General features: G+C 50.7%; 13 protein-coding genes across 13 annotated transcripts in view; 7 read left to right on the forward strand and 6 right to left on the reverse strand.

The window, feature by feature from the left end:
• BDZ99DRAFT_564704 (FabD/lysophospholipase-like protein) overlaps nt 1-1694 on the forward strand; it is a gene marked incomplete at its 3' end in the record, with an annotated part of 4827 nt that extends 3133 nt beyond the window's left edge. The window contains exons 7-8 of the mRNA XM_033727388.1: nt 13-408; nt 1674-1694. Of these exons, the coding sequence (XP_033583845.1) occupies nt 13-408; nt 1674-1694 (417 nt within the window). The remainder of the gene's footprint in view (nt 1-12; nt 409-1673) is intronic.
• A 729-nt stretch (nt 1695-2423) lies between these two features.
• BDZ99DRAFT_456687 (uncharacterized protein) lies at nt 2424-3523 on the forward strand. The gene has a single exon (XM_033718510.1). It carries the CDS (start codon nt 2533-2535, stop codon nt 3124-3126), a length of 594 nt encoding a protein of 197 aa, XP_033583846.1. The 5' UTR covers nt 2424-2532; the 3' UTR covers nt 3127-3523.
• A 575-nt stretch (nt 3524-4098) lies between these two features.
• On the forward strand, nt 4099-5169 carry BDZ99DRAFT_504829 (uncharacterized protein). The gene is made up of 3 exons (XM_033724068.1): nt 4099-4402; nt 4471-4571; nt 4686-5169. The coding sequence occupies exons 1-3, from the start codon at nt 4342-4344 to the stop codon at nt 4998-5000; spliced, it is 477 nt and encodes a 158-aa protein (XP_033583847.1). The 5' UTR covers nt 4099-4341; the 3' UTR covers nt 5001-5169.
• A 1542-nt stretch (nt 5170-6711) lies between these two features.
• Nucleotides 6712-8280, reverse strand: BDZ99DRAFT_456692 (uncharacterized protein). Its single transcript, XM_033718511.1, has 3 exons — nt 7392-8280; nt 6900-7340; nt 6712-6812 (listed from the first exon to the last, which is right to left on the reverse strand). Exons 1-2 carry the CDS (start codon nt 8072-8074, stop codon nt 7106-7108), a joined length of 918 nt encoding a protein of 305 aa, XP_033583848.1. The 5' UTR covers nt 8075-8280; the 3' UTR covers nt 6712-6812; nt 6900-7105.
• On the reverse strand, nt 8202-8612 carry BDZ99DRAFT_513154 (uncharacterized protein; the record flags this gene model as incomplete). The annotated part of the gene is made up of 2 exons (XM_033724685.1): nt 8202-8433; nt 8494-8612. 2 exons carry the CDS (start codon nt 8610-8612, stop codon nt 8202-8204), a joined length of 351 nt encoding a protein of 116 aa, XP_033583849.1.
• Nucleotides 8613-9581: 969 nt separating this feature from the next.
• BDZ99DRAFT_513155 (uncharacterized protein) lies at nt 9582-11293 on the forward strand (the record flags this gene model as incomplete). The annotated part of the gene is made up of 4 exons (XM_033724686.1): nt 9582-9597; nt 9645-9695; nt 9747-9970; nt 10025-11293. 4 exons carry the CDS (start codon nt 9582-9584, stop codon nt 11291-11293), a joined length of 1560 nt encoding a protein of 519 aa, XP_033583850.1.
• Nucleotides 11294-11646: 353 nt separating this feature from the next.
• BDZ99DRAFT_3852 (uncharacterized protein) lies at nt 11647-12253 on the forward strand. The gene has a single exon (XM_033715419.1). The coding sequence runs from the start codon at nt 11690-11692 to the stop codon at nt 12107-12109; it is 420 nt and encodes a 139-aa protein (XP_033583851.1). The 5' UTR covers nt 11647-11689; the 3' UTR covers nt 12110-12253.
• BDZ99DRAFT_564711 (uncharacterized protein) lies at nt 12239-13193 on the forward strand (the record flags this gene model as incomplete). The annotated part of the gene is made up of 2 exons (XM_033727389.1): nt 12239-13082; nt 13156-13193. The coding sequence occupies exons 1-2, from the start codon at nt 12398-12400 to the stop codon at nt 13191-13193; spliced, it is 723 nt and encodes a 240-aa protein (XP_033583852.1). The 5' UTR covers nt 12239-12397.
• A 164-nt stretch (nt 13194-13357) lies between these two features.
• On the reverse strand, nt 13358-15068 carry BDZ99DRAFT_483976 (ADP-ribosylglycohydrolase; the record flags this gene model as incomplete). Its single annotated transcript, XM_033722618.1, has 3 exons — nt 13358-14371; nt 14417-14555; nt 14770-15068. The coding sequence occupies 3 exons, from the start codon at nt 15066-15068 to the stop codon at nt 13358-13360; spliced, it is 1452 nt and encodes a 483-aa protein (XP_033583853.1).
• Nucleotides 15069-15954: 886 nt separating this feature from the next.
• BDZ99DRAFT_456694 (uncharacterized protein) lies at nt 15955-16860 on the reverse strand. The gene is made up of 2 exons (XM_033718512.1): nt 16260-16860; nt 15955-16184 (listed from the first exon to the last, which is right to left on the reverse strand). Exons 1-2 carry the CDS (start codon nt 16643-16645, stop codon nt 16019-16021), a joined length of 552 nt encoding a protein of 183 aa, XP_033583854.1. The 5' UTR covers nt 16646-16860; the 3' UTR covers nt 15955-16018.
• A 2627-nt stretch (nt 16861-19487) lies between these two features.
• On the reverse strand, nt 19488-20948 carry BDZ99DRAFT_456696 (S-adenosyl-L-methionine-dependent methyltransferase). The gene is made up of 2 exons (XM_033718513.1): nt 20168-20948; nt 19488-20098 (listed from the first exon to the last, which is right to left on the reverse strand). Exons 1-2 carry the CDS (start codon nt 20829-20831, stop codon nt 19926-19928), a joined length of 837 nt encoding a protein of 278 aa, XP_033583855.1. The 5' UTR covers nt 20832-20948; the 3' UTR covers nt 19488-19925.
• Nucleotides 20949-21088: 140 nt separating this feature from the next.
• BDZ99DRAFT_456697 (phospholipase C/P1 nuclease) lies at nt 21089-22696 on the forward strand. The gene is made up of 3 exons (XM_033718514.1): nt 21089-21751; nt 21809-21903; nt 21976-22696. Exons 1-3 carry the CDS (start codon nt 21511-21513, stop codon nt 22555-22557), a joined length of 918 nt encoding a protein of 305 aa, XP_033583856.1. The 5' UTR covers nt 21089-21510; the 3' UTR covers nt 22558-22696.
• Nucleotides 22692-25507, reverse strand: BDZ99DRAFT_4012 (uncharacterized protein). Its single transcript, XM_033716214.1, has 7 exons — nt 25033-25507; nt 24952-24974; nt 24402-24898; nt 23976-24350; nt 23712-23925; nt 23068-23656; nt 22692-22803 (listed from the first exon to the last, which is right to left on the reverse strand). Exons 1-7 carry the CDS (start codon nt 25312-25314, stop codon nt 22795-22797), a joined length of 1989 nt encoding a protein of 662 aa, XP_033583857.1. The 5' UTR covers nt 25315-25507; the 3' UTR covers nt 22692-22794.
• Nucleotides 25508-25519: the final 12 nt, after the last annotated feature.

Genomic DNA, 25519 nt, shown 5'->3' on the forward strand with positions numbered 1-25519 from the left:
TACGCGGACCAGGGCAAGCTGGGCGAGGCAGAGAAGATGTGCGAGCGAGCGCTGCAAGGATATGAGAAGGCACTCGGGGCAGAGCACACATCGACACTCTCCACGGTTAACAACCTGGGCCTTCTCTACGCGGACCAGGGCAAGCTGGGCGAGGCAGAGAAGATGTACGAGCGAGCGCTGCAAGGATACGAGAAGGCGCTCGGGGCAGAGCACACATCGACACTCGACACGGTTAACAACCTGGGCAACCTCTACAAGAACCAGGGCAAGCTGGGCGAGGCAGAGAAGATGTACGAGCGAGCGCTGCAAGGATACGAGAAGGCACTCGGTCCAGAAAATGTTACCACTTATGTCCCAGCATTAAATACTGCCTATAATCTGGGCTCGCTACTCGCTACTGAACAAAAGGTAAACAGATCAAGAGCAATGTTTTCTAGGGCCCTCGTAGGTTACGAGAAAGTCTTTGGGCATACTCATAAAGAGTGCTGGGATGTGCGGGCGAAGCTTAGTGCTTTGAATTCTTCAAGGAGCAATATAAATCTCCCAATTAGTGTAGTAGATGATTGCACGGACACCACATCGCGAGGTTTTTCGCACTCTAACGCTGATGTAAACAAACCCACGTCGAAACGGCATAGACTATTTAAAAAACTTGGCTGGAAATAACTTAGTTAGAATAGAATAGATACCAACTTACCAGCTATATATTGCAAGCGATATGGTATATGTTCTCTCCGGTAGAGCTATGCTATTCGTGTAATATATTAGATCACCAAGGAGAGGTACTGGATAGAATTCAGGAGGACTGTAACAACAAAATTAAGATGAGCTACTTAATATATCCCTAGTAACAACCTAACGGGGTCTACAAAGGTAGGGTTATGTCGCTGCAGTTGTAATGCCGGATTCGGTAAATGTTGATGAATATAACTCGCCAAAGGCCCTAAGCATGCCTAAGGTGTGCCTAACTAGCAATGGTCTCATTTTGTTTCCCGCAGTGGACCCCGTTCCGAGCCTGGTTCTGGATCCTTCTCCTGAGATCCGATCTGGCCGTGGCTGGCGGCCGTGCACGGAACCTGTTGGCACCCACCACAGATCCCGTATCGTACTATATACCGCTAAGTAGCAACAACATGCACCCCAACTCTTTTCTTCATCCACGCCGAGAAAAAAAAACGCCTCTTACACTTGTCAGTTCAAGCTGTGGTAGAGAAATACCTTCTTGTGCCGTGGCAAATCACGTGCCTAGGCTAATGGTACCTAACCGGATATATAGGGTGCCGAAGCTTTTGCCACATTGAAAGTTGGTTAGGGATAGCGTAGAATGCAATACAGCTAGCTTAACATTGAATGCCGCGCTAAAATCTCCTATCAAGACTTACTTAGGACCTTTTCGAACGGATAAATCCGGAATGCATACTCCTAAAGAGTAAATGTTTTTAAAACTTGAGGTTACCCTCTCTCATAATAGAGCTTTCAATTTCATGCTCTGAAGCTCTATATTTTGTAGTTAGTCGTGGTGCAGCATGGGTATAAAGGAAATGCAGTTTTAAGTGCTTTGAACGGAACGATCGACGGCATGCTCAAAAGTAGTGTAGTGTTTGGCTGCGTACTTGTTTCCTAGGCAGAAATGTCTAAAGAGTAGTAGTATTATACTAATTGTTACTCAATAGAATCGCGAGGGAGAGAGTTAAGATGCCGAGACAATGGATTCATTCCGGCACGGGGGGTTTTCCGCCACGCAGGGGGGACGTTACTCCACAGGAATTTCCCATCTGGACTGCGAACTGCGGCAGTGGTAGTTCTTCCGGGTGCTAGCAATATTTGCACTCTTTTAACATTTAGAATAACTGATTAGTCACTTTTTAGATTCGGTTGATTCCATTGGTTTTTTGGCTGGCGTAGAATACTGCTGGCGCCTCCATGGTGGAGACGACATGTTACCAACCTCCTGTTGCTGGTCGCCGGCCGTGTAGTTGAAATCCATGAAATTTAAATTCAAACCCGACTACTAGACCTTTGAGCTAGGCGCTCCTTTGAGGGCATAGCTTTGACAATAGCGTCGATAGCTTTTTGGATGTTATTAGGCGGCTTAGTGTGGATGTAGACCTCAGCGTCCGCAAGATAGGTGTAGCGTCGTGACGAGGACCGTTTGGTGCCTGGATGTTGAAAGCTGTTGGCGGGATCCATTTTCTCCTTCTCCTCGTTGAATATTCGTAAGTTCTCCTTGAGAAGCTTGTCCTTGCCTATAGTATGTATTCTAAACCGGGAGATATATATGTTTTCCTATACGCGTTCAGTAATATCCGGCCTAGGCCGAATATTTAAAGAACGCCACACGTAGGTGTATCTAAGCTCGCTGAGGTAATCGGGCCTGGGACGCGCAGCTGAGCAGGCAGTAAATAGACAAGCCAGTGCCCGGCGCTGTATAAAAGCATGACTGCGCCTCGTGTTCCAACCTCAGCTCCCGATCTGCCTCCATAACGAATAACGAGTCACGAACACGAACCGCAATCTCCGCTCTCCTCCACCATGTCGCGCTCCTCCCACACCCTCCACGTCGCCGCCCTGATCCCCGCCAACATCTCGCCCTCCGACATCATCGCGACCCTCCACAACCACACAAACTGCCTAACGGTGCAGTCGCTGACGTGCGGCCACCAAGAAGTCCCCGCGCACGACGACGTGCAGAGCGACCCCTACTTCGCGCCGACGTCGTCCGCGCCGCCCGCGCCGCTCAAGAGCTACGAGGTCACCGAGGTCGTTACCATCGTGCCGGGCATCGGCGACTGGGGCAAGAAGACGATCAAGTTCTTCTCGCACTTCCAGGACACGGCGACGGGGCTGCGCACGCGGGCCGATGCCAGCATGGGCGTCGTGCTGCACGCCGAGTACCGCGTGCAGCCGGGCGGCGCGGACGGCGAGGTCGACGGGGAGGGCGAGGGGATTGGATACGCCGAGTGGGTGCTTGCGGAGGAGGTGACGGTGGAGTGCTCGTGGTGGCTGATGCCGCTCGTCAAGGGGAATGTGTACAAGGCGCATCGGGATATGGTGAGGAAGCTGGTGGAGCAGGTGATTGCGGAGAAGAATGCGCAGAGGATTGCGATGGGGACGGGGGCATATTAGAGGTGGGGATATGGATGTGTGGGTTGGAGTTTGGAGTTTTGGGGAAGAGCGCGATTTTAAGTGGGATATCCATTATACGTGGAGGGAGCGAGGTAATTCATAATATCAACACCGCCTAGGAATCAGTTTGGAGCGTGTAGATGCGGCTTCACGTATTGGGAAGATCGAAGAAGACATCTTCGTGGGTTACCCGTTTTATGCGTGGACAAGGCGTATCCAGCCCCAAATCACATGCCAAACTAAGATTTGAGGATGATTATGCCCAAGAAAGGATCCCTATGCATAAAAGGCATGCGACTTGCTAGTGTGCATGATTCAATGTTACCTAGTTTCATAGTAATCGTATTGTTGCGCTAAGCCTCGGCCAGGTAATGCTGCAACGCAAGGAGCTCGGAACTGGGAATGAACCCGAAAAAAGATGAAGCTATGCCGGCTCCTCGCGGGACATCGTTCCCATGAATAAGTCGCTGTATGAACTCTCTATCGAAGGAACAAACCTTGGTAGAGTCAAGAGCACCTAGGTATTCCTTCCGGTCTCCATGAGAAGTCATTCATATCATGAGGCAGGTGTTGCCGGTACGCGGGTACGGAACAGTGAAGGAGAAGCTAGGGTCGCTGGACGACCCCTTACACTGCCACCACATGGATATCAGCCCCCAGAATTGCTCAAATCAGACTAAATAAAGAACCCTAGTAAGGCTGAGTTGCCCGCCTTGATCGAAAAAGACAATGGTGTTCCGGCTAGCACCCATCGCTGGATCCCAGATGATGATCATTCTAACACCAGGGGTCACAGCCCGGATCGAATAAGAGCGCTTGCAGAGCGCCCGGTCCTTCAGAACTCTTACAAAGGTAGCCCGAACAGGCGCTTGGGGCCTATTTAGTTCCTCTCGTAGTCATTGTTTGCTGTGCCCCCAACAGAAATGGCTCCTAATTGTCTCAGCTTCAGCCCCGGGACAGTGAGCCGTCAGTCCACTCCCAAATCTCCGTCACGCGTATAAAGACGCGCCTTGACCCTTCGTGGGGTTCTCTCACGTTTTCCCAGCCTTACGGTGCTTCCAATCCATTGTTCATTGCATTGAGAATCAGTGTCGTTTGCGGTCACTCCATCCTTTATCCATTCCATCAATTCCGGAGTGATTTACGATTTACTTCAGCTCGGTCTCCTCTACATAACACTCTTCATCTCTCTCAGCTCCCTCGCCCACCTTCAAAATGGCACAAAAAAGAGATTGGGAGCACAGCGGGGCTAGCTGCTTCACGCCTTTCACAACCTGTACGTGTGATCACATCCGCTCTGAGTCTGAAAATATGAAACCATGGAGCTAATCGTGTTCCATCCAGGCCTCCTTTCGAACTGCTGTCCTTGCATCACCTACGGACGTACCTATCACCGCCTCACAAAAGGAAAAGAATTGGAGGGCTACTCCTGCTGCAACCTACCTGTAAGGCCTCCATATTTCACACTCTTCCATTCCTCCGTTACCGCAATCCAACCCTTCTCAACCCTATCATCGTCATCATGTCCTCATTCTCGAGGCCTTACTCACACTCCCCAGTGCGTCGGCTTCTGCCTACTGACCGGCTTCGGATTAAGCTGGATCATGTCTATGCTCCAGCGTGGCGAGGTCCGGGCCGGCTACCAGCTAAAAGGCAACGCCTGCACCGACTGCCTCTGTTCTTGCTGCTGCATGCCCTGCGATCTGACCCAGCAGGACAAGGAAGTCCAATTCCGAGAGCGCGAGAAGGCCGAAAAGGCCCACCTCATCGTCAACGAGCAGCCCAACAAGGAGGCCAACATGGGATACCAGCCACAGCCACAATACCAGCCACAGCAGGCCTACCAGCCACATGGGCAGCAACAGCCGTCATAATACCCACCACAATACCAGCAGCAGCCGCATCAGCATTGAGTGATGCTAGACGTGACGTAGGAACGAAGAAATGGGGATGTATGGACTGTTGATTTGGGACACTGGGAGGGGAAGGATTTGAATGCGTCCAGGGCGAATACCAGACCGGCTATGTTTTTTTCTTCTGTACGAGCAGCCGAGTCAATTGGAAGATTTCTATAACGATCACGAAGAGCACGTTCTCTTCATGGTAATTCATGTGACGTTTCAGCACGCTGACGTAGTAGCGCTGACCTGAAACGAACATCAAACAGGTACCTCAACCGACTTTCTACAATAGTCCTTACGCACTAATCTCCAGATCGCGTATGCACTCTCTTCATTGCAATCGTGGTTTATTGATTCATCAAGTATTTTGTTCGCTTCTCAATACTCGCTTTTCAATACTCGCTTTCCCATGCCCACCCACCTCAACCTAACAGCGCAAACCCTGTCATCACTTCAACACCTATACCCTGTCATCACTTCAACACCTATACCCTCCATCACTCCCCTTCCTCTCCTCTCACACCCCCGTATCCCCCACACAAACCCCGGAACAATCTGCACACTCATCATCCAGAATATTAACACATTCATACCCCTTTGGACAGCCCAGCCCCCAATACCCTCCGCACCTTCTGTGATGCCTTGGGTGAGGTAGTCGTTGTAGCAGGATAGGGCGGCGGCGTTTTTGCACTTGCACTCCTATTTGCTGATTGTTAGCGTAGGTTTTCTTTGGAGGAGTCTGTTGACGTACAGCGATGAGCTCGAGAGGGCAGATTGGCGGTTCGCAGTAGCAGAGGGCATTTTCATACACGGGAGTGGCAATGCCTAGGCCCAGAGCCAGGAAAGCGGCGAAGGTGAAGGGATGCTTCATGTTTTCGGATGGGATGGATGAATAGACTAGGTATTAAAGAGTCCCAGGTGCTTCTGAGGTGAGGTTTTGTCAACCAACATCATAGGAAAGCAGCTCACTGTTCAACTACACCTGCATCTTCCAACAAACGCAGCCAAGCAGCCAAGAGCTCCTGTGCAAAGGAAGGAGTCAACTTCCACGAATCAACATCTGTATCTCTTGTGAGACAGTGGAAAGTACGCAAGACCAAGGAATCAATGATCATGCTAGCCTCTTACGCTGAAACCTCGCCATCGTAATCGTTTCATGAAGTTTTTTTGTCATCCGTGAGCACTAAGGAATGCGATAAATGGTCTGCAAATAGAATAAACAAGCTTTTGCTGCACCGGTACCATGCAAGGGAAATTCGAACCTTACAGATTTGTGCGTGTTTGATATTCCCGGATACAAGTGCCGGAAAATCCGGGGGCGCGAATTGGGGGGGGGGGGGGGGGGGGGGGGGGGGTTGACTCTTTCATGGAGAGCATGGTGCTGTACAGTCTGGGAGGATTCCTGATGATAAGATACATGACGATACTTCCATGAGAGATGTGATAGGGAGATGAAGGGTTGAATCTTGGAGGAAATTTCTCAACGGAATCACAGGCCAATCGGAAGTAATATCACCAAGGGCGATGCTTCCGGTTAATGTATGGACAGAGCGCTACAGAGAAATACTCAGCTACGAGCAATACATATCCGGTAAAAAGCCATCGACCTGAGGCTCCTCACATTTTGACACGAGTAGACCTGGCATGGTCACCGGTCTACCAATATACTTGACATGGTGGCTACACCCGTCCAAAGCTGATGTTTCGTCGTTCAGTATTCTACCTAGATCGTCTTGTAGCTAATGAGAGGAGACTCTGTCTTCACATGCCGGGTAAATTAAAGCTCTGTGATGAAACTTGTGAGTGTGGAATGGGGCCATTGGGCACCGCTAAGAAATACCGCAATTTTCTTGCTCGAGCGGGGACACTAACAGTCAAAATAATAAGAGAACGACTGCTATAACTTTAGCCGTATGATCAAGCCTCGCAGTCTAGTATTTCGCTATTCAAGACGATGGGTGTACATGGGTGGGTTTGCTCATTGGTGACGCAGAGCAGTTGGTGAAGTTGACTTAGCAGGCGTAGAGGGTCGGTCAAGCTTGATCAAGCTTATCGGTCCTATATTCGCAATCAACGCACTAGTAGTTCTTGATCGGATTATTCAATACCAAGATAGCCCTCTTAAGGTCTTGCTCTGTACAAGGCATCTCTCTTCGAAGATCCTGGGAGACGACTAGCTTTCGTTTCTTCTTGTCATGACAGTCCCATTCCAATGTACGCCACTGAACCTTGTGCAGGTTGAAGTGCGGTACCGCTGACACATCCAGACGGCTCTCAAATAGGATAAGTGAGTCGACGACTTCAGAAAAGGACCTAGAAGGCGTTAATCAGAGACTTGAAGCTGAATTAAGGTAAACAGCAGACCTTTCGATAGTATTTTGTAAACATGAATGTAAAAACCCTGTCGAAATGAAGGGCGCATCGTGGGCTATGATGTACATAAAGAGAAGCAATTTGTACTTCGCCGTAAGCTTGCCCGACTTCTTCAAAAGCGGAGTTTCACCACTCGATAACTGTTCAACGAGTTCGTCAAACTGATCTACGTCCATGCGGATGACATGCTGATAATTAATCGGCAGTCTTTGATCGATAGATTGGGCCCTAAGAGTTTCAATCGCTTCATTGAGTTCTTTCGGGGTGCGACTGATTTGAAAGCCGGTGCGACGGAATTCCTGTTGGTCTTTGTGACTTAGGATATCCTCGAAGTATGCGCGATGCGGGTCTTCTTCTTCTGGAATTGCTGGCATAATGCCGATAGAAGTCGAGCGGGTGGGATCCAATGACTGCGAAGACGCTCGTGCGGATGGCGGGTGCGATTCGGGGCGGATTGGTAGACTTGGCTCAGGACGAAGAGCTTTGGGTTCTGATTGAGCCTGCGCAGGGTTCACAGGCGTTACCTGGATAGCGGGCTGTTGGCACCTGACGGCCGCATGCGTAGCGCTTTCCAACGTGATCTCTGATTGATCGCTTTGCTGTAGGGTAGGAGTGTAGTTTCCGAAATTCAGCGCCGCCGTTGCTATGAGACGTTCTACAGGTCCGGTGGTCATTTTCTCCTCTTCGTAGCCCTCGTGCTTTCACTCTGGACCTCCTGATGTCTTCTTGTTTGTTCATTCTGCAAAGCTCCACACAGCTGTGGATTCCCAGACGCCTCGACTGGAGGAAGGATCGATGAGGCTAGGGAATAGCGCATGATCGAATACCACGAATAATATATGCTTGTTCTTTGGTACTTGTTTGAACTACTGGGGCGATCGCGTTGGAAAAGGTTGTGGAGACGTTGGTGATGAAGTCTTTGCTGGACTGGAGTTGAGCATGTTCGTCACGTCCGGCGGCTTCGCCATAGGCGCGCCATAATGCGATGTGCGTGACGTAACAAGCGGAGTCTTCTTGGTAATGAGCGCGCAACCTATAAAATAATAAATAAACGCCCGGTTGCATAGTCAAGGTCCCAAAAATACTTACCTACGAGTTGACCCTAGTCTGTGACAACCCAATTGAACTCTCCAGAGCATTTACTCTGGCTAGAGTCTGCTCTAGGGTGCGCTTGAGGTCGCGAATTTCTGCAATCACACCTGGTTGCGCCATTGTTCCCTGGGCCGAATTGCGATGGGCTAGAGCGCTTTCACGCAGATGGTGTGATGGTGATTGTTTCCAGGGAACCCAAAAGTTGAGTGGGAGGAGTGGGTTCAAGATGAACTCAATTTGCTGCCGTATGTAGGGAGTTACATCAGGACTTCGGACGGAAGAGGTTTTGATACACGCGCGATCGAGCTAGCCCTAAAACGCGCCATGACATGATCATTGTTAGATTATCCCCGTCTTCAGACGCAGCATCTTGCATCCATCGCCCATTATCAAGAGCATTCCCATTCCCGAACGAGCATCAAAACACCTACGTGAGTTGGCGATACCCCATTAAAAAATGGCAGAAGCGCATAGAACGGATTGGGTTTCGATGGCGGGAAAGAAGGGAGTATCATGCTGGCAACCAGTCGAGTTCGAAAGAAAGAGGTATTGGGAGAACGAACTGTCCAGTGATCATGACTAGCCTATCAAGCTTCAGGCTCAATCTTTAGCACTTGCATTTCCCTAAATTCTTGTGGCTGTAGATGCAGACTTGTCCAGCCTGGCAGAGATGCTGTCTTCCTAGAAATCTCAACAGTGAGGCACCACGCATTTCATTGGCTGCAGTTATTTGTTCGTGTGAAGCACATTTATGAAACGGGTACGCGCGCCAGGCGCATCTTCTACATGCGTCTACTCACCGCTTCATCTCTCCTTTGCTTCACCTTCGCCAAACACTTCACGACTCCTACATATGTCCGCCATCACCCCAACATTGATGGCATCCTGAAACACGCCATCCCTAGAACGACTATTCAGTACGGGGTTGCGTCAACATGCAAGCTGCATATATCAACCTCGTGTCTTTCTTCTACCCTATTGGGAATACACCCGCAGCCTGCTTAACTCAGGGTCCTTCCACCAGAGCACGACGCAAATGCTCTGATGCTTGGCTGCGGGGACGCACGAAATGTCTTATTTACTGCCTACATGAATCAAGACAATGGTAAGCTATATGACGATTCATTCGAGCTATTATCTGACGACAATCAGGCCATCGTGCTCTCGACTTTACCTGCTGTGACATCGAGGCAGCGATCATCGGTACGTATTCATGAAATGGCTATCTTAGCGTATCTAACGTCTCTGATTTAGCGCGAAACATCCTGCTATTCAGTATGATCTCGGAAGATAGCGCCTTGATACAGAATGAAATTCTGTGGAACATCTACTACCACTTCTATCTTGACGGAAAGTCACTTGCTTCACTAGCGTCTCACTCGGAAAAGCTACTGGCAGCTGCAAAGACGTTCAACGACTGGCATAATAGCGAACATGGTCGGACTCTCAAATTTTGTGACACGAACACCTTTGGCAGCGTCAAAGCGATATGGAGCAAATGGGCCGATGGGGATTAGGATAATGAAAAGAAGGCAGACCAGAAGAAGCGGTTCAAAGAAGGATTAAGCCGCGCTGCAGACTTGTACGGCGCAGTCAAGGGCAAAGGACTCAATACCACAGCAGTGCGCTCCGCAGGACCACTAAACATCCAAGCTCTCGGAGAAGTTCCTCAACTTCATACAGACTTCTGGAAATTTGGCATCACGACGAAAGACAACAAGGCTATTACGGCATCGACCCATCCAAACCCGACGTTTTCCTCGACGGCTTTCAATAAAGCTACCATTCATTATGGGACAGACCCCATCATTGGTTTCCATCTTGCGACGGCATTCGCGCCTTTGACCAACATGTCTCCTATCCGCCCATCAACTGACGGAATGCCCAGAACCCATAAAGCAGTCCGGAGCGCAAAGACGGAATTCTACTCGTGGATCCAGGCATTCAGAATCGGTATCAAAAAGAAAATTTCCCTTCGCTTCTTCGCTGGCGATGCGATGGCATTCTGCCATACTCTGTACCGAGATGACAATAACAAAGGCCCGGCAACGAACAACTGGTATCAAGACATGTGGCATGCTAAACCAGTCATCTTGGACCCAGCTTCCTACAGCACGCAAGGAGCTGTCCCAGTCGCCTTCGATATTATTGATACCTCAAACCTTATCGATCATGTCGACGCTGTCAATCTCTTCGTGTCCACAGTTCCGCTTCTCTCCAAATCGCCTTACTCGACCCTCTATGTGGAGACACTACTTCGGCATCAAGAGACCATAGAGGAGACCGTCAATGCGCTACTATGTGGTAACTTCCAGACAATGGCTATTCTGTTCGGCGTACTACCCGTAGAATACTGGACCAATGTCTTGGAGCTCGTAACAGCGAGTGATCACATTCTCGATTCAGTCAGCTCCAACGCAAAGACGCAGAGTGGATCTGCCGGCCAACTACGTTCGAAGATGAGCTTGAAACGTCGCCTATCGTCCAACTTCACGGGAGCTGGGCATGATCACAGAATTCATGTCGATTCTCTGGAGCTATCGCGACTACTCTTCACCATATACCTGGCTATGTTCTACAATGAGAATCACGCCGCCAGGATGGAAAGTTTGACCACTCAAGCGTCCGTGAGTCATATGCTCCAGACCAGCTCTTTTATTCCCCATAACCGCGCGAGTTTTGCTTTGCTTCTTCGCTTCCTTCACGAGAAGGTCGAGACTGACTGGCGCGGCATGATGAGCAGTCTGATCGAGAGAATATCAGAAGACGGGACACTGATGATTGGGAAGAACTATTTCTAGGAGCTTCTTGTCTACTTATACGTCTTCGGAGTTTATCATGATGCGAAATACTTGTTGGACCCTAGAACGCGTCAGACGGCGCTGCTACCGACTGGTCTAAGCCTGTGGAAGGATCTTCCTCCGGTCGTAAGCATCACATTGAAAGTGCCCCGCTCGAAGCTTGGAACCTTTTTGGGCCTTTCCCAGCAGGAACTAAGCACTCCACCTGTTCAATGCACGTTGGATTCCCATATCTGGAGTAACAGCTTCTCAACTTTGAATATGTCTTTCGGCACAATCAGCTCCTCTGAAAGGAGAGACGATGATGACTTCCGCCTCCACATTACCGAAGACGATCAAGGATGGTCCGGGAAAGCGCCACTGCTTGTGTCTTTCTTGGCGCCAACTTAGTTCATCATGAGAGATCCGCACAATACCCGAGTATCATTTGGGGTTGTTAGCACTCCGATAACCTCATTGACCTTCGTCCGCGTCTTAGGATTTGAAATGAACTTGTATAAGACGGCCCTAGGGGACAATGATCATGTCTTCATAACGAAGCATGCGCCAAACCTGTCTGGCCTTCCTGCTCTACCCAAACTAGGTCAGTATGGAGCTTCGGCTTCTCCTATAGTCACCACAGCTCATGCGGACTTCGAAACAGCTGAGCCAGTTCCAGATAACTCTGAAAACCCGAAAGTAGTATTTACTGCCAGAATGGGTGCGGCCAGCTTGAATGATATCAAGTCAAAGGTCATAATCAAAGAGCTCACGGCCCATATCGATATCATCTCTGCCGACCACAGGAGTCTACTTACTGGAGGTGCTCTCGTCTAGATTCATCAGCAGTCTTCTTTCAACATCACCTTGACTATCGGAGAAAACCCCCGGGGCTACCTAGTCCAGTTTCCTATCCCGGTGCTGGAATCTCGCTGCCGCGTACGTATTGCACGCAAGTCCTCATATGTTGAAATAGTTGGGATCGTTCTAGCACCTCTGGAATTTGCTCAGCGTCCAGATATGGTATACCTCATGTTCCCAAAGGATTTTCAGGATGCCCTTTGAAACATCCCGTATACTTCTCTAGACTTGCTACCGGTCCTCGACGTTGCCAAAAAGGCGGAAATGCAGTGGCTCGTCACTCATACCTCTGTGATGTTCTCGGCTAAGGAAGCGCGGATTCAACGAAAAAATTTGGCACCTGGTGTTTCTATAGATGATTTGAGGATGAACTTCAAAGATTCTCTGTTCATCATGTTCATGAGCTTCTCGGGTCTCCAGGGAGATCGTTCGCGCGTTTTTGTTATCAATCAGCCTGAAGGTAGCGGCATGCATGCCATCTTCTTCATGCAATCACTACGACTAGATATTGCAAACGCGACGGTAATGCTCGCAGAGAGCATACGGACTATCAATGTCAATGCCGTTGAGCTACAACTATGGAAGCACGCAATTCCGGCGTTCGTAGAACGTTGCAGAGACTGGAAGCATCTTCCAACGTGCGAGTACAAGACTGAGCAGCGAATCCCGTTGTCCTACGCCCGTGGCAAACAAGTCATCTGCTCGTGCGGAAATGGCAAACTTCCATCAGACTTCATTGAAGGTGTACCAAAGTGGGATCTGGTAAAGAACTACGCCGTACGGGTTGCAGTCTCTCCCGTCTTTCCAGTCCCATACGTCGAGGCGTTGGCCGGCAAGGAAAGCAGATTCCTTGAGCCCCCTAAGCCAAATGTTGAAGCGTGTGCCGTCTGCGTTAAAACAGCAGATGAAATTGGCAAAGCACTGATGAGGTGTGCAAACTGCCAGAGCGGTAAGTATTGCTCAAAGCCTTGTCAAAGGCAGATTGGAAGCAGCATAAGAAGACATGCAAACTGAAGACCTAGATGACTCGGTCTCGGAGCATCTTGTATGTCTTTTCTGAGCCTGTTGCGATCTGAGGAATACCAGAACCGCTTTGTACGATGCTTTGAGAATGATGGTGAGCTTCGGTGTTTAAGGCAATTGGTGAGATATTATGATGGTGTATTGTAACTGTGATGGCTTGTCTGAATATGACTGGTAAAATCAAGCCTTTGATCTCCCCAATCATGCTTCATTTCCAATCATTCCTTTCAACCAGCCGCTGAACTTCCTCTTTTGCTTTTCTCTCTCCAGCTGCGCTTTCCTTTGCGCGTCCTGCTCTATCTGCCGAGTTACGAAATTGCGATCTCTTTGGTCCATCTGTGCTTGGGTCATTGGTGGTTTACCACCCTGAGGATCTTCATCCGCTTCAGGCGTGTCCTCCGCGCCAGCCGCTCTCAAAGTGACACCTGCCATCTTACTAAACCTCTCGACCTTGTTCAGCAACCACTCCCGATGCGCCAGTCCCCTTTCCCACGTTGGCGGCAACCTTGAGAACCCAAGCCAACACCCCAGAAGTGCCCCAGCCGCGGCCGCATTCGTGTCCGCGTCACCAGCATACATGATCAGATCCGTGATCAAGTTCTCAAAGACCTCCGCTGATACCACTGACCCTTTCGCAGACTCCCTCATTCCAAAGCGTAGCGTCAAGACCGCAGAACCAAGACATTTGTACACATAACCCATCGCGGCGCGCGAATCTAGATCCAGTTCCTCGAACGTCTTGGCATAGACATGTTTCTCGAACTCCGTCCGCTCGAGATGGCGCTCAATCTCCTCGGGCGTTAGAGCCCCCTTCTCGTCGCCTGGATTCATGAGTTCAGGCTGACTCTTCACCCACGCGTACGACCGCTCGATACACGCATCCACATCCTCCTCCTTCCGCACCTCTCCGCGCAGCATTGCCCTGATCAGGCCCACTGAAATACAGCAAGAGACAACGCATCTCGGATCCGCGTGCGTCGTGCGCCCAACCTCCGTCGCCGCGCGCCACGTCGCCTCTTCCGTGAGGCCCACGCCAATAACACTGATCGGGTGGGTCCGCATTAGGCTACCGTTAGGGGCATTGGAGCGTTTTGACTTGATCCATGCCGCAATTGCCATTTTGGTCGGCGTGGTGAGGAATTCTTTCCTTCCAACTACAGATCCCACGAGCGCGCCTAAGCCCATGGGGAGTCTGTCGAGGGCGCGCAGGCCTTGCTAGACCCAGATCCGGAGACGGGCGGCGAAGTCGATGGCGGAGACGGTGCCGCGGTTGTGGAGGTAGGAGAAGATGATTAGGAGGGCTTGGTCGGTATCGTCGGTCCAGCCGCACTGGGGGTGGTCAATACCTCGCTTGTCACGTATTTGGTGTATGGGGTTGCCGATGTAAGGGGCACAGACACTAGTGTGTTGGGAGACGAGAAGCATGGGGCGTCAGCTTACTGGTTCAAATCTATCTGCGTGAGAGTAAGTAAGGTTATGAGTTTTGTTTTTGTATGGCCCGACGGTCGTTAATAGGTGACTCGCTGACCGAGAGTATAGTGTTAATGGGTTGAACAGAATTAGGAAAACTTATGACACCAGAATCAAGAAACCGCAAAAGAGAACCTCAAAACCTACTGCGATGACTGTCTGCATACATAGGGGTCGTCGGTGCCACGAGCTGGAACTTCCTCGTGGAATAAATTGTCTTGGAAGCATCCTGGGTAAGGAATTCTGTGTACAGCCCGATGGCATCGCCCAGCGCTGACCCGATTATTGTACCGAAGACCTTATCCTGCACCGAGTCCCTCACGAATGGGTGCAAAGATAGGAAATCCAACCCTTCCGAAGGTGCTGGCTCTTTCACTGGTGATGGTCCTCGGGGTTCTTCAATCTCGACACCGGGTCTTTCAATATGAACAAAATCAGCCATGTTCTGGTAGAAATTATGGAAAAGTGTATTGAGAGATGCGACGAAGGATCACTTCTTGGTAAGTACTAAAGTAGTGCCTACTAGGCACCTTTTAAAGCTAGAGAACTCTAACCTCGTCGGCGCCGAATCAATATCTTGGCGCTCGTCCTGTGGTGGCGCAGTCGGTTCTTTTGGTGTTCTTGCTTCGCTGTCTTTCCGTACACTTGTCTTCTCCGTTGTCGCCGTCTTGGAAGGTTTTGGTGCCTGCTTCTTGGTCACCTTGTCTGTAGTGGTGGCCTTAGGTTCTTTCACTTTCCGTGTTTTGGGGGCTGGGGTGTCAGCCTTAACTGATCTTCCAGAGCGAAGGGTCACCATTGCAGAGATGTAAAAGTGAATAGCATATGTTCCATTGTGTTATTCTTCCCAGGGCCTTTAGTTTTCATTTTGTCGCAATATGCGCTCTTTGTTCTCCTAATTCGTGACGCAAATGGACATCGCGCCGGGCGGTCAAAGACCTAGGTCCGCTTGTGGGATTATGCAGGCATCTGTCACTTAAGCTGTTGCAACGTGTAAGTAAATGCGTATACGAAGTATAATGTAGGTGCCAATAGCAGTAATGCACCAAGCAATTAGGCATCAGCAATAGCACTGCGGCTAATATAACCCCTTCCTCACTCAATGTCTGTTAATTGAATAATAGTAGCCACTGAGCACTACGGCTTCTCAGTTGATTACAACAATAGCAGATAATGGGAAGCTACAGAGGTGTCGTTGCGGAGCTGTGTTGTCATGTGATCGCCAAAATTCGGGAGGGCGGAACGCGCTCGTACGCTTCTCTCTACAGTTCAGTGTTAACGCAATTGTCGGGATGAACTTTTAAAGATGTAGTCCTGTTATTAAGATTATACTACGAAGATCAATACTCGTTTCATATTGGCCTTTAGCCTGATCCACGCCAGCTTTTCACTTTTCTACGCAACAGCCCACCTCTCCGACGGCTCAACCACCAAATCGACCAATTTGCAATCAACGTTTCTGCTCGAGTAGATCTGGCCCATTGTCCAATTAGAATTCTGCCAAGTCGTGTCGGTGCATTCTAGCTCCTTTGTCGCGTTTCCGTACGCTCCGTAGGTTGTGCTGCGTCCCCTGTGGTCAGCACAAGTGTTGCAAAACTACCCAAATAGATAAAAGCTGAAGATGGATGGTACTCACGGATATTTCGGGTCGGGGCAGATCCAGGTTTGGTTCAAATCCACCCTCCCAGTCGGTCTGTCGTAACGGAAGTACGCTGGCGGTATGCCCTCTTGGGTGTCGCACGTGTACCACATGTTGCCGTAGAAGAAGTCTGACAGCTGGTCGCTATCGCCGCTGCAAGCAACTGTGTAATCCACGGCAGTATTTGTTAGATTGAAGTTTACGTAACCCCAAGAGTTCTGGTGTGCGGGCGTTGTGAAGATGTACGATGCGTGATAGTCGAGGCCGTGAACCGTCCATTCCGGATTTTTCGCACGGTCATTGCAGCAGTCTTCGTCTTCGCGTTTGGTAGGGGCAGCGACAGCGAGAGCTAGGACGGCTGCGAGGGTAATGAAATGCTTCATATTGGTGACAAGAGCTTGTGGGGTGAATAGGTAAACGAGTGAATGGTAGAGAAGTGCTTGAGTGTAGCTGATTGAACGCTGGGAGAGATTTGCAGTATTTGTATGCGACTTAATATCTGTGTGGCTACCGTACCAGGTTACTGTGGAAGTAACAAGTATTTATAAAGTAAAGGACCGAATGTGCTCTTCCGCTCCTAGACACGGCCATGACTGGTACGCCCATTAGATGGTACCTGAAGAAGGCACACCGGTCTCCTGAGCCGCTATTTCTCGTAAAGAGAGACCAATGCGGCAGTCCTCTTAGCATTTTTGCCACGCTGGTCGGGTACTCGGCTTGGATATCCAATTTCGTATGCACGAATGATGTTTGTGCACCCGTCGGCTAAGCACGACCTGCCCTCACCTCTTCGACAAGGAGGCGAGCGTCGATAGGCTATCCCTAGTTGTGGCAGGTCAGCTGGGTGAAGCATGATCTACGCCGGGGGATCTGCGACGCCGTTGCTGCCAGATTATTGGTCCGTCGGTTCCAAATTTAGGTCAGTACCTGGGAGGCCTGTCGAGCTGGTGATATATGTACAACGAGCATCTCGTATGTTGACTTTTTTTGCTACGCACTTCGCAGATCAACGATCCTTGGCCTCTGTCATTCCACTCCACTGTAACGTATGATGCCGTTGAGAGCTTTGCTGCAACGCCTCTTATGCGGTGAGAATTCTCCGGCGCTGTGATACAAGTCTGACATAACCCCAAGGGAGGCGGAGGACGTGATCTGTCGCCTCCTCAACGAGTGCTAGCTGCAGCGGCGCCTCCCGGAGTGAGGCTCTGGCCCTGCATCTACAGCAATATCGAGCCCGCTTAGATGCCTGGGTGGAGGACAGAGCAGTGGCTGCCCATTCCTGCTGCAGCAATCTCATCCTCAGCAGCCCCCACTTCGCTCCTCCGTATCCTTTTAGCCTTTATTTCTGTTGCTGGCACCGGGCTTTTCCATTTTCGACCGCGTTTCCCTGGAACCACCGCTTCCTTCGCAACACGCTTCGCTCGCGCCTCTGCGAGCTCCTCATAGCTCATCACCTTCGCCTTTCCTAACACTGTGGACTTAGCCGACCGGCGACGTTTGGCTTCGTCATTCTGTTTGAGCAATAACTGGTTGTCATCTTCGAGCAGGGCACGTTCCGCAAAGGACATTTGGGCGGCGTTGAGGGGCTTCTCTAAGCGCAGTTTGCTTTCGTCATCAAGTGCGTGTGTATCCCGTTCGACCAGGCCACGCAGCGTATTTAGAGCATCTGCTATCACTAGGGTTCGCAGGACTTCATCCTGTGAACAAGACAAAGCCTTAACATCATCAACTTTCGGAACGGCTAGTTCGACGGATGGCTTCTGAATACCTCTGAGCACCCTATCTGGGTTGAACGGATACAGGCCGCTTCCACCCCAACCGGCCCTTATGTTGTGAGGAGTCAACGCCTTCTCCTGTGCAGCGCTGTAGAGTGCTGCGAAATGCTCCTTGCCAACCGTGTTTGCGCCTCCTTGATACAACCGCTCGACTTGGTTGCGATAGGCTGCCTTTAAGGGTCTAAACACTCCTACATTATAGGGTTGGAGCTTGTGGGAAGTATGAGATGGGATACGGCACAGAATGATATTTTTATCAAGGCAGAACTATAAGACTTCGAGCGTCTCGTGCGTCCCGAAACCGTCACAAATCAGAACGCGTGGTTTCTGACCCGCCTGCTCCTTGGTTTGGGTGTCGAACACGCGTATACGTTATTCTAAGCTAGTCTTAAGGTCTGTGTATCCAGATTCGGAGCATGCATAATGCCACCCAGGAGTGGGGTACGTAGTCCAGTTGCTCCGATAGTTTAAGGCTAGCCAGATTATAAGTCTCGATGGCAGTAATCATTGTCCGGTTAACACCCGCGCCTCTGTAATTTCGCAGGTCGTTCTTACCTACAAGGACTTTGACAGAGCCCAGCATGCAGAGCATGACCCCAGTCTCATCCATATTATAAACATTCTCGCGGAGAACATCTGGATCCTGTAATACCTTTCCAATCACCTCAAACCAGTGCGTGATCTTACCATATATGCTGATGTCGTGCCGATTCTAGTCTACTGCCTTGACCTTCCTTGACTTGAGCTCTGGATGGCGTTTCTCGAAGGCCTTCGGCCAGTTCTTACCCGGAGGCTTGATCGCTACGTCCGCTGTAGAGCGTCGTCGTCGGATGCTGAACGCAAGCGACCGGAGATATTTCAAGGGAATAGGGTATCCCAGATCGGCCGATGGTTTCAAATACTGAGAGAGGGCTTTCTCTTCCGCTGGAGTGAGATACTGTTGGCTTCTCGCCTTCTCTTCTTTGGAGCGTCGTCCGCGTGACCGGTGATAGACGGTAGAGTGAGGGACTTGTCCCCATTTCGATAGAGTGGCATATGTTGCTGGCACGCCCTCAGGAAGACCGTCCGCTGGTACCTGAATGGCACGATCCGTGCAGACTTACCGTGGTGGCGATCGGAAGGGGAACGAGTGAGGCATGAAGTGACGGCCTGGCAGGGCGCGCTCTCTGAGGTGGAACCGAGCTAGACCCTGAAGAAGGGTCCCTTTTTGGGCCTGTCTATTTTAGCAGTCTCCAAGCCTTGAAGTCTTGAGGCCATGCTGAGCGACAACCGAGCGAAAGCTCTTGCAAGTCGAGTGGATTCGACATTGAGAACAAATCTCGAGAAGGTTTTGCAGCTCAGCACTGGACGTTCGCATCGGCAAGACACACGCGCAGTGACGCGGCGTTAGGGCACTTTGTGGCTCAGGAACAAGCGAATCATACCTAGGTATTGCGTTCCTGCTAAGTTATGTCGCTTCTGTGGTGTTTAAGGCACGTATCTAGCCCCATTGACATGCGCCACAATGTAGGGCAACCCCTCCAAACAGTGTTAAGCCACTGCTCACGTGCGTCGCTTCTATGCCGTAGCGGGCGAACCAAGAACATTAAGCTGGCGTTAGGTTCAATGCCGTTATCCCATCATTTAAAGCTACAATGCCACCCCCCTGCTATTTGAATGGGATTGGGAAAACATCGAAACTCGGAGGTGTGACGGCGAAAGTCAATACTAAAAGAGCACCGCAGGAGGTATCGTCAGACAGCTAGCCTTATAAGCTCTCGTGCTATATCTGGCTAGTTACAATCTTGTCATTTAAGCCACGGAACTTTATGGCTTGATCTACCATGTATTTTCTTTGCATTTCCGGTGTACATGGACCAGCGGCAAAGTGTGACTTGGGGTCTCGAAATTACTTTTGGACGAGAATTTCTCCATGCAGCATGGCCAAGCTTGCATCATCTCTCTTCGCCCACTCCTCCCAAGCCTTGGCCATTTCTTCAAGATCATTCTCAGTACCTAGGCCGAACTTTAGGGCTTTCTCTCGCAAAGAACCCCCTCTGAGCTGATCACACAACCCCTGGGCTAGAGAAAACACAGCCATTAGAGCCATAATCGCAGCCACGAGAAGCAGAGTGGAATAATGAAACTTACAGCAGATTTTCTTATCGCTCGGTGTATGGTATGACGATGTACTATAGCTGAGCGTAATCTGGCTCCGCTCGACACCAACCTTGAGTGCCCAAGAAAGCAGCTGTCGGCCTGCAGTTGGAGTGCCACCGCCGGCACTCATAAGACCTGCCATGAGCTTATGGAACTTGCACAGCTCGGGAAGTTCGGGCCAGACGCATTCCGACTCGTAGTCGCCCTCGCGGGCCGCGACGATGCCGCCTCGCTTTGTTACTCGGAGCATTTCACGCAGCGCATCCCACGGGGTGCCAATGTGGATCAGCACCTGATGACAAAAGGTGACGTCGAATGTCTCGTCGGCAAAGGGGAGCTTGTAGACATTGCCCTGCTGAAACTCGATGTTTTTGACGCCGGCCATTTCAGCGACAGCTCGTGCCCGTGGCAAGATGTTGGGGTTGAGGTCGACGCCGGTAACGTGGCCGTTGGGGATGAGCTTGGCGAAACTCACAGAGATGGTGCCTGAGCCAGCGCCGACGTCTAAGAGCGTCAAATGATAGTTGGATTCTTTCATAGACTGCAACTTGGGCAGCAAATGGGCAGCGCTGTTTTCGGCAGTCCGCACCTCGTGGAGGATCGCTTGAGCGGGCGGATGGCCTTGCTTCTCGCTGGGAGTTTGGTCTTGCTCCATTACTATTGCTGGTGGGCGGAATCAAAGAAGGATTGACATCTAAGTAGACTCAGGAAATTTCTCTTAACTTGGAGTTGCAACTGCTGGAATATGAAGCCTCAGAGCCCTGTATTCGACAGGTAGTTGGCGAAAGATAGACAAGGGGAAAGTGGATCCCTCAAGATTTAATCACGTGACGATTTTGTGTCCTTCTAATTCCCTTCCTTATGTTGTCCTTCCAGTATCATAGATGTGATGCTATGAAACCTCATAGGATGTTCTTCATATAGATTATTGAGCTGAATTATGGTTCAGTGGTACCCAACGTCAAACCACGTGCCGATAGAACTCTTTCGTGAGGCTACCAAGCACACCACAACCCACACTGCTCTTCTCATCGAACATTTCGGATGCTTCCTCTTTCAAATACTCCCATATAAAAAGTTAATAGAGCACATTCAGCTCCACCATAAAACAGCCTCTAGTACGCTAATCGATACCTCTAAGTGACGATCAGAGCCCAGGCGCGCGGCTATTGCATTCCAGACCAACGCCAGCTCTCGCATGCTCAACGCCTACTGATTGAGGTGAGCTGAAATTGTAGTCGCGTTTATATAGTGCTCCGGCTGCCCCAAATATCCATCTCTCCTCCAAATTTGTCAAAGATCAAAATTATCATTTCTTTATCGTCGTCTTCGCAATGCGCTTCACAACCCTCATCCCCCTCCTCTCCCTCACCCCAGCCGTCTACAGCTGGGGCGAGCTCGGCCACCGCACCGTCGCCTACCTCGCATCGAAACATTTCACCAGAGATGCCTCAGAACTCGTCAACACCCTCCTGGCGAACGACCAAGGCTGGGACATCTCAGACGGCGCTATCTGGGCCGACGCCATCAGACACCGAAATGGGTACACCCATACCGGCGAATGGCATTATATAGGTAGTCTAACTTCCCACCGATACGTACCAAACGTGCAACTGATAATCGCATCCCCAGACGCCCTCGACGATCCCCCAAACTACTGCAACGTGACCTACACCCGCGACTGCAAATCCGGCCCAGGGTGCATCGTCGACGCCATCGCCAACTTCGTGCGTCCAACCTCCCCCTTCCCCTTATTACCAATCCCCAAAAAACCACCAATCTAACCCACTAACCCTCAGACGTCTCGAATCAACAACCCACATCTCGACTTAGTGCAGCAAAAAGAAGCGCTCATGTTCATCATCCACTTCATCGGCGACATCCACCAGCCGCTGCACACGGAGCACCTCTCGCGCGGCGGCAACGGCATCAAGGTGTGTTTCGACGCGCATTGCGGCGAGAGGGAGAACTTGCATGGCGTGTGGGATAGGGCTATCCCGCATAAGCGGCGTGCACTTAGTGCTGCGGAAAGCGATAAGGTGATACTGAAAGCGGCGGCGGCGGCATGGGCGGAGGAGTTGTATTTGCGGGAGGAGAAACGGGCTGCCCAGTGTGATGACGTCGAGACGGCGCAGATGTGCGCGTTGGAGTGGGCGAGTGAAGCGAATGCGTGGGTCTGTGGGTTCGTGTTGGAGAAGGGGCAGGCGTGGCTTGAGGGGAACGATTTAGGTGGTGAGTATTTTGAGGGTGCGGGCCCCATTGTAGATGAGTTGGTTGGGAAAGCGGGATTGAGACTCGGGAATTGGCTGAATGCTTTGGCGGCAGAGAGGGCCGCTGCAGAGACTATGTTGGTGCAGGACGGAGAGAGGAGTGAGGTTTGATGAGCTACAAGACATGAATTGATGTATGCCATAATTGTCGATGCTATTTGGTATCTATTGCGCTAGTGGTATAATGATGTGCAAAGACGAGATGACTGTTACCCGATCAATCCCTCCTGCGGCTGATGAGGCTTCTTTGTCCGCATCAATCTTAGCGACTGTCGAGTAGAGCGGAGTACCTTTCATATTGATATAGATAACTCGACTTTGCAAGTCATCGAATGGGCTTGCTTCTGACTACCATTGCTTCCTTGCAATTAGCCTAGATCGAAGGTGGGTGTTTTGACTGGATTCTGCGTATTTGTTGAGAGCACCTCACACAGCCTCGATGTTCTTCAATGCCACAGTCTGCGACGAGTGCGTGCGGTATGACAGACATGCGGTTGCTGTTAGGTATCGATCGCGGCCGATCTCATGGGGCGGGCATATTTGCGCCATCCTCTTCAGGACGAAGCCGGATTGTGGTGGTGGCGTGCGTCTGGCTGTTCAGGTAACAGGCGGCGGACTAACCACGTCTCGCTGGTATGCTGCCGCAAAATCCAGCTGATTGAGTTGATTGTTGATCTGATCAATCTCCTTACTCAAATCTTCTACGTTTGAGGCCAGACTTGCGACCTCGTCAAATTTTCGATGCTTATTTGCGTCCGCGATCATTTCAGAAACGAAAAACTTTTGCTCTTCGAGGACTATCAATCGCTCCCGGAGCTCCTTCTCCTCGGCTTCCATGGCGGAGACAGCACTACTGCTGCTCCGTATGCTGCCGGTATCGATGTCGTTATATTTGATGGCAGCAAGGGCGCCACCAGATGGTCTCCCATTAAGAGCAAGACTAGGCAAGCCCTTCCCATTAGGGTTGCCGTGTGGTGCGGCGTGTTTCAGGATCTTTGGAAGAGTGCGGAGAGGGAGCATATGGAGCGACAAGAAGTTGTATGCCTGCTGATATACGGCCTTTTGTAAGCGCTGCTGGGTGCTAGATTCTGTAGGAAGATCTCGTATCCTACGTGCAGCAGTATCGAACTGGCCGAAGGCGTCCATGAGTCGTTTGCGGACCTTGGTGGCATCGTGGAGCTGAACAGCTGAAGGCGGCTTATCGGGATCCCTACAAAAGAATTATCAGAGGGGTTGAGAAAACGAGGTCCAAAATTGAGACTTACTGCAATGCTACTAGTAGCTTTTGGAACCTCGGCAACAGAAGCCGAATTCCTCTTTCAAACTGTGCTAAATTCTCGTAGGCTCGTTGATCTGGCGGCGTGCGTGCAAGCTCCCTGGCAAAGTCACTCTTGCTGAAAAGAGTGTGTTTGCAGTCTTTGCACATTCTGACATCCACACTAACTTGTGAAGCGCCCTTCTCTGAATTTCTGTTAGGATCTATGAGTAGTTAGTATACATCTCCACCAAACGGAGACAGAGTTACTCACTAGCAGCTACGTTCAACCCGAGTTCCGAAGAGCATCCAGTCCGAGCATCACCACAGACAACTCGACCACATAGTCGACAATGATGCCTTCTAAATGTGTAACTGGAAAATTCTTGTTGGCAAAAGGGGCAATTCGATACTTTCGCATCCTCTTCCCATGTGATGACAGTTTGTTCGAGGAGCTTTTGCTGGGCTTTCGCCCCAGATAAAGGCCACAGCAAGCTCCCACCTCCAGAGCTTTGGTCCGGGGGCGGATTTGCCAGTAACTGCGTAAGCTTCGTGAGCCGTTTTTCTAAGCGACTAACTTCCAGATACTCCTTGTCCACAGTTTTACGCCGTATGCTGGCAAAGTCTTCAAAATGGTTTCTTTCAAATCCTGAGACTTGTTAGCAAAGCCTCGCTTCTTTAATAGCCCAATTAGTCGTACCATTGTGGTCGTTGTACCCCTCTCGTGACTTATAGCAAGTCTCGCAAACCCTACACCAGAACCCTCCAACAGGCTGATGCTTCGCCGACCGTGACAACTTCATTTGGTACATAGTATGGTCCTCGCAGAATATCTTTCCACACTTTCTGCAGTTCACGCTTCCATTCCCTCCGCCGAGGGTGGAGCCACCCACGGGACGTCCACAAGTTGGGTCCGAACAGACATCCCTATATCCCGGCCGTTGCCAATGTGCTCTGGTAACTTCTTCGTCGGGGTCTCGTCTCGGTGGGAGCGGCTCGGGGGTCGTAACGCCGCTGGTGGGGTTGGGAAGTGGCGTAGGCTCATCGTTTGATTCGAACACGTCGAGGCCTTTCAGCTTCTGGTTGAGCACGGCGAGAGGCTGGAACTTCTTTGCCTTGACCATCTGAGTCTTGAACCATGTCTTGACCTCATCCTGTTCGATCTCCTCTAGGTTTTGGTGTACATCGTCTATGTGCCTATCGGAGGTTAGGGCTTCTGAGGGAGATATGGAGGCGCTCGCAATATGTACCTATTCAGCTGCAGTAGTGTCATCTGGGACTTCAGTTAGCCGAGTCATCGAGACATATACAACCCTGAAGCATTATCGTACCATCTCTTCGTTGCATATTGGGCATACAAGCCGCGAGCTCGCGGACGCCGCCGTCGAGGGTTCCGCATTCTCCAAGGCGACCTTTGAGGTGATATCCTGTGTGTCTGTAGTGGTAGCAGGGCTATTCGAGGTCTGCGAGCTTAACGACACGGAGCTCTCGGAGGGTGAAAGTAGGCTGGTATTCCGATTGTGGTGTGGACGTGGCTGCGGGGAGACGGCTGGCGACAGGTTTCTTCCGCTCCCAAGCACTCGTCCTCCGCCCAGGGACCTGCCCGAGGTCATGACTGCAAGTATCTGGCGGGTCTCGGGGCCGTCATGCCAGTGTGGTGGTTCACGATGCGGGCGCGGGAGTGCTTCAAGGTCGACGGCGAGCCGCGGACGGACATGGAGCTAAACTAAGATGCGGCAGGGCAAAGGGCTCCAGCAGCCTGGGATTTGGGAATCAGATCCTGGGAGTTGCACGAGGAAGATGCAGCCCTTTTTTTTT

The sequence above is a fragment of the Mytilinidion resinicola genome (genome assembly GCF_010093595.1).
Source record: "Mytilinidion resinicola strain CBS 304.34 unplaced genomic scaffold BDZ99scaffold_1, whole genome shotgun sequence".
NCBI classification, from domain to species: Eukaryota; Fungi; Ascomycota; class Dothideomycetes; order Mytilinidiales; family Mytilinidiaceae; genus Mytilinidion; species Mytilinidion resinicola.